The sequence below is a fragment of the Rhinolophus sinicus genome, linkage group LG15, assembly GCF_036562045.2.
Source record: "Rhinolophus sinicus isolate RSC01 linkage group LG15, ASM3656204v1, whole genome shotgun sequence".
Classification (NCBI taxonomy): Eukaryota; Metazoa; Chordata; class Mammalia; order Chiroptera; family Rhinolophidae; genus Rhinolophus; species Rhinolophus sinicus.
In genome coordinates, this window is record NC_133764.1 from 31,689,453 (window position 1) to 31,702,030 (window position 12,578).

The 12,578-nt window shown below is 39.8% G+C and overlaps 1 protein-coding gene across 4 annotated transcripts in view; it reads right to left on the bottom strand.

Annotated features, from left to right (window-relative positions):
* Positions 1–7,202: 7,202 nt before the first annotated feature.
* ABCA10 (ATP binding cassette subfamily A member 10) overlaps positions 7,203–12,578 on the bottom strand; it is a 49,288-nt gene continuing 43,912 nt past the window's right edge. For all 4 annotated transcript variants that reach the window (XM_019732834.2, XM_074319574.1, XM_074319573.1 and 1 more), the window contains exons 33-39: positions 12,457–12,532; positions 12,289–12,383; positions 11,633–11,752; positions 11,300–11,440; positions 9,217–9,296; positions 8,269–8,324; positions 7,203–8,140 (exon numbers count right to left, since the gene is read on the bottom strand). In XM_019732834.2, coding sequence (XP_019588393.2) covers positions 8,042–8,140; positions 8,269–8,324; positions 9,217–9,296; positions 11,300–11,440; positions 11,633–11,752; positions 12,289–12,383; positions 12,457–12,532 — 667 coding nt within the window. In that variant the 3' untranslated portion in view covers positions 7,203–8,041. The remainder of the gene's footprint in view (positions 8,141–8,268; positions 8,325–9,216; positions 9,297–11,299; positions 11,441–11,632; positions 11,753–12,288; positions 12,384–12,456; positions 12,533–12,578) is intronic.

The window sequence follows — 12,578 nt, forward strand, 5'->3', positions numbered from 1 at the left end:
TTTTTGGGGAAACAGGGTAGATGTTTTCAGATTCCACTTCAGTTTCCATCAGTCACATTGCTCACGGATTAGAGAGATACATGCTAGCTCCTGGGATCTTCCTTTAGTTTAGCAAATAATTGTTTGAGATGCTAACAAAGTTATTTGGGAATTGAAATAACAGTCTGAGATCTTTCTTAGTTCCATTTCTGACATCTTTTTGGGTTCTGTTTTGTATGTTTGTGTTAGTACGTAAGAGTGTGGGCATTAGAAAATGGTATTTCACTTATCACTGCTAGCAGTCTCCAATTCCTTCCTTTCTTGGGAAATTTCTGCGTCAGAGGAGCCGCCTGTCATAAAGTCAGGGGACAGGCTGTAGTGTACGGGCAAAACTCAGCGAGACTTCTGCTGGAAGCTTACACACATACTCAGGAATTCCAGGGATGTATTCCAAGTGATTAAGTGGATAATTAATTGCCAAAGATCTACATGCAGCATTCTTAGTTGCAGTACTATTACAACAGGGAAATGTAGAATCAACCTATGTAACTTTCAACTGATTCTTAACTAAAATTTTTGGGTACATCCACACATTGAAATAATACAGACATTACAAACATGACGCAGATCTATAATAAACCGGAAAAGATCTGATGTTCATAATATGTTGTTAAATAAGACAATTACAACACAAGATATATTATCCAGTGTGAATATATGATAGAAACACATTTTAGCTAAGCAAGAAAATTCTTGTATATTTTAGACCTTGTTTTACAGAGAACATGTATCATGTCAAACTATTTAAGATGGTGGCTGAGCTAGCAAGCGCGGGTTGCAGAAAGGTGGATGCCGCCAGCGAGAATATAGTGGTATGACTCCCCTATCTGTGTCTCCGTGGGTGTTCCTTTTTGGCCTAGCTACATCCTGCGTTATGTGGGGAGCAGGAGCAGAGACCCCGCAGGCCACCCCGCACGACAAGGACATTTTGTACACATTGAGCAATAACTTCCCCATCTACCCCTTCCTCTTGTTCCTGGTACCTCTGTTCTTCGTCTCCATGAATTTGCCTATTCTATGTATTTCATATCAGTGTTCATATTAATACAATATTCGTGGCTAGTTTATTTCAAGCCAATTTTATATTTTACCGTAATTTTTTGTTTTTAATCAAATGGATTGAGACATTGAGAATCTCTGGGCAGTAAGTGCCCCTTCATTTTATTTGCAGCCACTGGTACTTTTTACCTAATCCAGAGCAATCCTGATAGATCTTTCTGTATCCATCCCATCAGGATTTTGCACTGCTCTGCTTCACACTCTGCATGTTGCAAAGATTTACAAGTCAGCAACTGCAGGCGACTGCTGCCTTCCCAAACTTATCATCTCACTGCTGCTTCTAACTTTGCTCTCAAGGTGGTTTCCATGGCAGTTGGCTCTCCTGCCACTTATGGAACAAGCCAGTTTGCACAGACGTTGTTGCTTGCCTGACCTCCTCTCCTCCTAGGTGTCCCATGGGTCACTGTTGTGCAGGGTGTCATGCGGAGTCTCAGCTCCTGCTCCCTGCACAAAAATGCAGGATATGGTGAGGCCAAAAAGGAACACCCATGGAGCGATAGATAGGGGAGTCATACCACTATATTCTCACTGGTGGCTGGGTTGGAGACACGGGAAGCAGGAGCCACACGATCCACAACCTGCCGTCCACTTCTCTGCAATCCGCAACCGGCATTCCGCCGTGCTAACCGCAATCCGTGCTTGTCAGCCACCATCTTCTTGCCAGCCCCCATTTGCTGCTAGCGTAGCCATGGCAGTTATATTAGTGGCCAATGGCTCACTGGTTATAGCTGACGGCCAACTAGCCACAGCTGATGGCCATCCGATCACAGTTGATGGCCATTTACTACCTGAGCCAGCACCTTTCCACGTGAGGCCGAGAGCCTGGAAACTGCACTCCTGGCTCTGTCCCCACACTCACTTTTAGGCTGACTTTTCCAGCTTTACTGAGATCTAACTGACACATAACATTGTGTAAGTTTCAGATGTACAACTGCTCATTTGATACACTTAAATATTGCAAAATAATTACCACCATATTCTTAGTTAACACTGCCATCATCTCACCACATAATTATCTTCTTTTGTGGTGAAAACATTTAAGATTTCCTCTCTTAGCAACTCTGAAGTATGTAATACTTTATTGTTAACTGTAACCACGCTGCACTTTAGATCCCCAGAACTTACTCATCTTACAACCCAACATCTCCCCATTTCCTTCACCCCCAGCTGCTGGTAACCACGATTCTCCTCTTTGTTCCTGTGAGTTTGGCTCTGCAGAGTCCACATATAAGTAATATCATACAGTATGTCTTTCTCTGTCACTTATTTGCCTTAGCATAATGCCATCAAGGTGCATGACGCCGTCACGAATAGCAGGATTTCCTTCTTTCTCACGGCTACATACTCTTCCAGTGTATACATATTCTATATCTTCTTTATCCATTCATCTGTCGAAGGACACTTAGATTGTTTTCACATCTTAGCTATTATGAATAATGCTGCAATGAACATGGGAATGCAGGTATCTTTTCAACATCCGGTTTTCATTTCCTTTGGATATATACCCAGTAGTGGGATTACTGGATCATATGGTAGTTCTAGTTTTAATTTTCTAAGGAACTTTCATACTGTTTCCCAATATGTAGCAATCTGCATTCCCACCCACAGTGCACAAGTTCCCTTTTCTCCACATCCTTGCCAACACTTTTTACCTCCTATCTCTTTGATGATATAGGCTGACATTTCAGTTGGGATTCCTGAATCATACTTAATTAGTATAAATTCTAACCCTCACCACATGAGGGTAGCTCAGGTTTGGTTTCCTTCTTCCAAGTCCAGTGTCCAGGACAGCTTCTCCAGGTAGTGGGCACTGCATGTCATGTCCCCTGCTCCAGCCGAGGCAGCCTTTATTAGAAGCTGGCTTCATGCAGCAGCCATGGTTCCAAGTCCTCACTTCTCATTACCTTTAGCCCCTTTTCCCGTCCACATGTAGGCACAGAAATCCCAGTCTCAGCCTTTGGGATTCCTACCCAGGTCCAGGTTCAATTATCATGGCACAACACAAGCCGAAGCTTACTGCTTTGCTGGTATAATATTCAAGTGGTTTTGTATATTTTATCCAGAATGTCATGTGTTTGCAATGGGAGGAAGATCTGTGTTAAAAGACGTGAACTCTATAGGTTAAGCTCTATATGTGGGTTTTACTGAGTCTGGCGAGTATGGTGCTTACCAGCTGCTTCCTGGGAAACTCCCTTCCTGAGGGATGAGGGCACAGGCTGTTCTTAATGTAGGGCCATAATCTGTATCATGGAAACAAGGCCAGAGCACATGCAGCCTATGTGTTGCGGGTTGTAAAAAGCTCAGTTCAAACAGAGACAAAGCCAATCACAAGCTCTGGCTCTCTGAAAACTGAACTGGGAAATACAGATGGTGCAAAATATGCACCAAGAGAGTTAAGAAGGCAGGACGGACAATGGAGGCCATGGGGTAAGTTAAAGCCAGAAGTAAACAAAAGCTTTAAGTAAGCATAAGGAGGAGGTGGAGTACCAAGCAGTGGGTGCTGTAGGCAGCTAATTGGGAGAAGTAAGAGCAGACCGACACGCACAGCAGAGCAAGAAGCTGACTCTCCATCACTGGTGGCGTGTTCTGTTGAAGTTTCACAGCCTCTGGTTATGAAGACTCCTGTGGCTGTATGAATCCACACTGACCTTCAAGCTGTTTCTTTCAGTCCTGTCCTTATTCTTGGCTATGCCTGGGATTACAACAAGCCCCTCATTCCCTGAGTTAGCGCGTGGGAGCCTATTTCTTAAAACCGAAGAAACCCAAAGAACACAGAAGTGACTACCAAGGATAGAGGTTTAGAAATAAGAAATGACTAAGATTGTGGAGATTGTGAAATTTGTTCAGACCTCATGGCTGGAAAGCATTGAGAACGTTCTACCTTCTCCAAATCTGTGTTTCCTTGGTAGTCATACCACGTGGCCAAAGATGATGGGCTATGGGCAACAACTGCAAAGCAACAATTTTAAGGGTATAAAGAATGAAACAGAGCAGAGTTGGGTGATTTTAATTTACCGAAGTAGGAAAATTACGAAGTCCAAGTCCAAAATACCCTACTCAAAGCAGCTAAAAAAAATGTTAAAGGAAGTACTTTTATCTAATAGCTGACAGTGTCCATTGCCAAATATTTGCATCAGAAGAAATCACAGAATCTTGCTGCATCTTTTCTTGGTCAAGGCAAATCCCTGTTTGACAGGAATGAGAACATTAGTGGAAAGTGGAAGGCATTACTTTTTCCTGAGCTTTTTTTTTGACCAATTAAGATAATCTATCACAAACATGAAGCAAACCCTAAAGCTCACTTTCTTTGCTGGCTGAGCTCTGAGGACCTGGAAGCAAAGACTTATAAAAAAATTTTTTTAAGTCCCTGAAACTACAATAGGGATGTGAGACAATCTCAAATGCTAGATGTTGAGTAATCAGAGCTTAGAGGATGTGCTCATATAGAAATCAGGGTGTCTTAATATGGGCACCATTGACATTTTGCACTGGATAATTCTTTGTTGTAGGGAGCTGTCCTGCACATTGTAGGACGTTTAGCAGTATTCCTAGCCTCTACCCATTAGATGCCAATAGCACCTTCAACTTAAGATAACCAAAGACATCACCATTTAACACCAAATGCTACATGGCGGAGGGGGACTGATTGCCCCCAGGTGTGGTAATCTAGGGATAGAAAATGTCTCCTATATAAAATCACAAATACATTTCTTTATAGTTTATAATTATGCAGTTAATGCATGGAGTTTCCTTTTTAAGAAATTAGAACGTTACATTTAAAACTAAAATTCCCTTTAATTCCCCTCTCCTTAGGGTAATCAGTGTTTTCAACTTGATTATATACATATACATATATACACAATATGGGCAATATTGTTTTCTGGACCAAATAGCAATTAATAATATGATGTTATCTCACTCTAGCCTGCTCTTGAAATCAATGAGTGCAAATTTTATTTTGCTTTCCTGAAGATGAGTTATTTTTCATTATATATTGCCATATACAGAATGGGGGTGATGGTTTGATTTGTGTTCTTTTATTGCAGAACATTACATTACAGAGAAAGGCCAGTACTTTTTAACACAGTAGCTGGAAACTGTTTCCTCCATCAATGCAGAAGGAGGAGTAAGAGGATCTTCAGTTGTACATGGGATACTCGGATCATGTTAGGTGGCAATAGTATGGGAATGACACATATAGGAAAGAGGACATGGCACAGAAACACGAGAGTCATGGAGAGGGATATGCAAGATGTGCCAACCATGATGTCTGCCATCCCAAAAGCTCCTTCTGGGAGTAAATACCTTCCTCATGCCCCCTTCCAGAAGCAAAATTCATAGGCTGTTCCTTGGGTAGGAAAGAGTGTGTCTTTCATTCTCTGATTTATAATTGATTGCACCGTAACCCAAGTACGCTCATTTCATTGCCTGGGATGGTGGCCACTAAGGGGTCTTCAAAGGGAAAGCTCTGTGCAAAAGGAGGTGAACTGAGGTGACCTCTGTTAAGGAATTTAAACTAGAACAGATGGAGAGAATATGGCGTTAGCAGCACTGACTGAAGTGAAAAGAACACACAGAGGTACGCCACGATGCCAATGGAGCCAGGAAAAAGCCAACTTTTATAGGAGCAAAATCTATGAGTAAGCATACAACCAGTTGAAGAGAAAGTGCCTTACAGAGAAGAGGGAGGCGACGTCAGTCGTGGCAGGGACAGCAGCAGAGCACAAAAGTGCATAAAGATAGGAAGAGACCCAGAGAGGGGCACCAAGGCAGCTATCCCAGACCTGCTGCTGCTCGGTTTCCTACAATTATGGCTGCAGATCATGCTTCAAGAGAAGATAATGGCTAAGTAAACCCTAAAGCCTTCTCTGTTCTTAGGTTCTTGTTTCTTTTATAACCATGTGCATCCTTACTCTAAAGACTCCACACAAGGAGCTAGCCTGACTTTGAATGTCTACTCCTTGCAGCCAGAAAACTAGCAGATGCTATATGGTTAGTACATGGTCAATTCTTGGTTACCTAATGACTCATAAAACATAATTCAAGAACATCAGAGACCAGGGACATAATTATTCAGGCAACAGGAGTTAATTCAGCCGGGACTGATTGTCACGGTTGTGGGCCTCCTGCTAGGTGAGAGGAGAGGAAATAAGACTTGCTCAAGGACACCATGCTCCATAGCCCCTCACATCCAGTTTCAATCACAGCAGTTCTTTCTACTTGACCTCGTTTTCCGAGGTAGATCAGCCCCCAGACTTTGTTCCTCTGTCCTTACCTAAGGATATGGGAAAGATTCAACAATCTCACTCTTCAGCTGGCTCCTAATTTTTGGCCCAGGATGGAGTGGTGAACACATAAAGGTTCTCAAGTCGATCAGAAATCAAAGAATCAAAGAATCTAAATCCTGAATAGTGGAGTACTAACTATAGATTTTTTTAATTGTAAGTTTGGATTCTCTGTAGACTTTCTTTCTCCCTCATCGAACTCTCACCATCTCTAAGATCCTCCCACCTCACCTCTGCCCCCCCACACACATTAATTTATAATTAATTAATGAGGAAATAATTGTCTATGTTAGATATTTTATTTTCATTTCTGTTCACGGATGGTCTTATTATATAACTTTGTCCAGTACTTCAAGGGCTACTACGGATAACATCTTAGTCCTCAAGAATTCTGTTCATGAGAAAACATGTACTGTATATGAAATGATATTTGGCTTCACTTCATATGAAATATGTGTTGAATTTTTAGACACATTTTAAGCATTCCTACAAGTTAGGAATTTTACAAATTACATGTGGAAATCATTGTTGGGAGGTCAAGACGGGGCCAAGTCCTACCTTTAAGTCAACGTCAAGGTGGAAGTAAAGGAACTGACACAAACCACAGACCAGATAATAGAGTTCAGCAGACGAGGGAAGCCAGAGCCAGGAATGCACATGAGATTAAAAGTTCCCGTGAGGGTTTTCAGATGCTCGGGATGGGCACGGAAGTTTTCCACTGGTCAAAGAACAAAGTCATCTAGACGTCATAGGGCAGGGAGAGCCATCAGTTGATAGCTAAACTACTTACCTTAAGACTATAATAAAGACGACTTAGGAGAAGTTCAACATAGGTTTATTTATGAGATAAACTTTCATATAACAAAAATGTCAGATTACAGTAAAAAGCTGAAGTAAAAACCATGACAGTATATCAAAGGAATGCAATGCAGCCATTACGTAACCCGGAAGTGTCATTAATGACATGGGACATGTTTATGAACTGTGAAGCAAAAAATATATAGAAAGTTACTATGCTTACTGATATCAACTTTGAAAAAGTACTCATAAAAAGTACATTGAATTTAGGGAGGACGAAATATTTACTGTGGTGTTTTATAACAGATTGCTATTATCTTCATCCACAGAATTCTACAGTATGTCCACAAGTTTATTTTATAATCAGAATATCTAATTGTATATATTATATAATACTGTGTAATTTCATTCATCAACTTATTAGCTCTTCTTACAGTCAATGTCACATTAAATTGGTACCTCAGTAAATAATGCTTAAAAATAGCAGATAAGGTTGAAGTTGAGGTTAAAAAACCTATGATCTTTTATTTGTAAAATGTACTCAACATTCAGCCTTATTGATAATAAAAAATTAGTCTAACATTATGTGATTTTTTAAATATTATGCACAAAATAGGCATATATTATAGTGATTAATATAATGTCTTATTATGTTAATTTTATCTACAAACTTTCCCTATCTTTGCCTGTCCCCTCCATTTAAAATTTTTAAAAAACATTTAAAACTTTAACCATTATTGAGTGTTGAAACTACCGAATGTTTTGTTTTGTTAACTGCAGTAATACGGAAGATTCTTTTAGAATTATGGAAACTAACAATGTAGTAAGACCAAAAATCTAACGTTAGGAGGTTTAGGATTTTAAGGCTCTTCCTGTGAGAGGAGTTTCCCTTTAACTGTTGTATCAACTTCATCATCAAAATTTCCCATCTCCTGCTCTTTAGAGAGTTCTAAGAACACCTAGGTAGGAGAAAATAAATAAGGAAACAAAAATATCAGGGTGTTTGTTTTATCTGAGAGATAGATGCACAGAGAAATTCACACAAAGGTTAACTAGATGGTGCTCACTGGTTTTTAAAAAAACTCACCTGTTCCAAGGTAGCCTGAGAGAGGCTGTATTCTTCCAGATCGAAGGTCTGTTTCACTGCATTTAAAGGGACTAACATTAGTGGCTTACAAATTTTTCAACAAAAGTGTTCAAAGCATCAACTTAAATAGCAACTTCAAATCCATGCGCTACTTAAAGATATAGTCCAAGTAATAAAATTGTCTTGAAGGATAAATTAAAGAGTGCTGATAGGGCTAACTGAAAGACAGCAATGCACGAGCGTATAAATCACCAGTCAATTTTCTCTTTAAAGAGCTCCTTGTGTGCTATTTTAGTATTTCACTTTTTGATTCTTTATGTATGTATGTTTTGGATTCAAGACCAACTGTTGAGTATTGCTTTATTCTACATTCTATATTTATAAACCTATGGAGGAGTATACTTTATACTAATCCCCTTTTAATGAATCCCACATTTCCATATGTCAAGGCCCCATAAATATCCAGCGTGAGCTCTAGTCAGTGTCTCTGAACCAGCTCAGAAGCCCCGCCCCGATCCTGACTTGTCTCATCTAGAGGGAAAATCCCTCTGGATTTTCCTTCTCTGACCTTCTTGGGCCTATAGTCACTAGCTCCACAGTCCTGCTCCTCATGCCTCTGACTTGGATAAATATGGAAATGCTAGAAACTCAACGTGGTCGTTCCTTGGGGCCACATGCTGATCATTATCCTCCACTACCATGCAGTGGAATCGGGACAGTGTTCTGACCAAGTTGCAGCTGGGTTTCCTTATTAGGAGAGGAAGAATCAGGGGGAGTAAACCTATGTCTAGGGCCACCACTCCATTTCACCTAGGATTTTAAAGACTATTCCAGTGGACATTTTCCAAGTTTTGACTGATGATATAATTTTTCTATTGAAATTACATAGTATGTATTCCACATGAAAATATGCACAATACCTAAAGTTTTAAATATGTCTGTACTTACCTTTTTCTAATTTGAAAAAGGCCTGAGACAGAGGGTGAACATCTGCCATGGGTAATTTATATGCCATCATGGAGCAATACCTGAGAGGAGGGAAGAGTGAGATTTATCACTATGTTTCAGTGGTATAATATTGGGGAGATAGTCAAAATAACAAAAGAATTTTTCAAATTTTTCTTTAAATAAAAATGTAAGTAGTTTAACTTAATAAAGCATGAATCTGAGCCAAATTACTTCTCTTTAAGTCATAAAAATTTGGTAACAATAAAAATCTGGTTGTCCCTAATTCAATATTCAAAATAAATTCTGAAAAAAAATAGTTCTGATAAAGAATCTTTCACACTCAGCCTTTCTTAACGGTGCTTTATTTCCTACTCTCAAAAGCCTTCAACATCCTTCAACATGCTCCCTGGAACATCAATTTGTATATTAAATTTTCCCCTCTGCATTTAATTTTCAGTCTCTCCTGTAGGAATTAAAACCTGTTGCACTCTGCTATTAAAAAAAAAAAATTATTTCTTGGCCTCCCGCTCTGCCCTCCCCAAATAAATTCACCCATGACCTCCATGTTGCACAATCCATGAACACGCTTTAGTCCTTACTTCTTAGACATCTCCAAAGCATCCTCTTTAAAAATCTCTTTCTCTCTCCCTCCTCCTCCCTTCCTTCCTCCTTTCCCATCTCAGCTTCTGAGACAACCACACTTTTACGATTTTCCTTCTGACTTTCTAGACTTGCTCTATTTAGTATTAGCTGTTGGCTATTATACATGTGGCTATTTAAATTAGCTAAAATAAATAAAATTTCAAAATCAATTTTTGATTTTGTAGGGCTCCATAGCCACCTGTGGGTATTGGCTGCTGTACTGGACAGCACAGACAGAGTCATTCCCATCATCACAGAAATTCTATTGTTCTAGACTGCTCAAGGCACACTTTAATATTTGTCATTAAGGCTGCCAATGTGGTGCTCATAGTTTCCCCCACCAGCTTTTCTTCCTCACTCCAATCTTAACACTAAAAGCTCCTGGGGTCCGGTCTTAATCCTCTCTCCTTTCCATCTACCTTGTTGACCACACTCATTCTTCTAGCTTAATGGTCTCCCATATAGTAGAAATGTTCCGCTTTGTTTAAGGATCTCTCGACGACCCTTCACTCTTCCTCTGAGCAACAGGCCCATGTCTCTGTTATTTTGGCATCTCCACTTGGATGTCTCTTAACACATCAGCCATATGAGGTTTCTTTCCATCTTTGTCATGTATGAAGTTCATTCTGGACTTAAATTCTTTATACATTCTGTTTTATAAAGAGTGGCTCTTATGCCCATTCTTGAGTGGGTCAAACCCTGCTTAGTTTTAAAGTCCTAACCTACTGTCATTTCCTCATTTATTCGTATCTTCATTTGTCTAATATTTTTGGCCCCAAAAGACTGCAAGCACCGTAACAACTTTGTCTATTTATGAACTACTCAACACAGTCTCTAGGACATAGTAGTGGCTCAATTATTTTTTAAAATGATTAGAAGTAGTATGTAAGAAACCCCTGTACGTCTTTCACTTAAATTCAACCTCATTCTGCTATTCACCTGGATTTTGTTGTCCTTGCTTATAACTCACAGATGACCAAACACAAATTTGAAAATGTTGTGTTTGGCCATCTGTGAGTTATAAGCAAGGATAACAAAATCCTTGGGAGGATCAAATGATTTATGAATCAACTAATTTAGAATAGAGTCAATCTTTCTCAAGCATGTAAGTCTGTGTTATTGAGCTCTTCATGCAATTTTATATTTGGTGAAATGTTATAGGTTGATACATAAGTTTCATTGTCTATTAAGAAAACATTGTCTATTAAAAAAAGTTTTGTTTGTACTTTGTTCAACCTCTAAGCTATTCCACCACTTAAGCACACATGCACACACACACAATTGCTATCTTTTTTCTATACATCCTAGTGATACCCAAAATCTTGTTTTATAATAAATAAGCCAGTTCTCCGTTTCTCTTCTTGTCCAGAATAGTACAGGACGAAATGATATGTGCTGGAAAACTATTATACTTGTCACCCAAGCCAAAAACTTCCTTCACCTTTCCTGCCGAGCAGCCTGTGGAAAAAGCTTCAGAATCTCTGTGTGGAGAGGCTTCGCCTGAGCGGGTTCCTTCAATTTTACTTCTAGTAAATAATCTTTACCAAACTTGCTTTTCAGATGTTGAATGGAACCGATACACCTTGTCCAGGGAAGAGAAAGAAGAGTTGAAAGAAAAAAATACTTGTCTTTTAATTTCTTCCTCAATTGCAAATGCAGAGAAAGGTGTTTGATCATAGATCCAGGAACCAAAGAGCATCAGCTGTTCACAGTGAACTGAAATTTTCTCTGTGAGGATTTGCAGGTCAACTGCTGCTGTTGGAAAGGCACCCACCTCAGCCTTCCAGACACCATGATGGCCACACGGTCACACACGGCCTCAGCCTCTGCCATGTAATGGGTGGTCAGGAGGGCACATCTCCCTGTGTTTTTAACAATGGCCTGAATTGCCTGCCTAAAGATAAATTAAAGGGTTGTTTGCATTTAGAAAGTAATTTGGAAAAATAGATCAACAGGAATATGTATAAAGCTTAAATAGAAAATTTTATATTAGGGTATAAAAAGCTTTTGTTTCTTTTGAGAGAAAGAATAAAAATTGTTGCATTGTGTAATTATATTACCACATTAATTGACTTCATAGAATGAAAAGTAGAAGATTGGGAAATAGTAAAATAATGTTTGTTTTAAAAAAAAGTATAGAGAAATCCCACATTGTAAGATATCCAGTAACTGAAAGTAAAATAGAAAAAGAAAAAAGAGGAAGGGGAAGAGGAGTAAGAGAAAGAAAACCCAGTCAAATACATTCAAGAGTCCATTTGATTCTTAAAATGTCTACTTTTCCTTCCTTGAGGAATTCTGAATACCATATTGAGTTTCACAGAATTAAATAAAGAGGATGTGAGTCTCAAAGTGAATGGAGCAAATGTTAAAAAAAAAAATTAACTGCAGACTCGTACTATTGACTCTGACACTTTATATAACTTTTCTCACCACATCTGCTGCTGCCCCTCGGGGTCCATCCCGGTGGACGGCTCGTCCAGCAGCACCACCGACGGGTTTCCGAGGATGCTCAGCGCGAAGCACAGCTGGAACGAGAGGAACAGAGCGTCCGGCCCCGATCTGTGGGCTGCGCAGAGTAACACCGAGCCCCGCGCCTACCTTTCTCTTGATTCCCTCGGATAAGGCCTTCACCGGACGCCTCTGCGGGTCCTGCAGCTTGAGCGCATCCACCAACCTGACAAAAACACCGATTCTCCATGAGGCATGTGTCCCTATCTAAA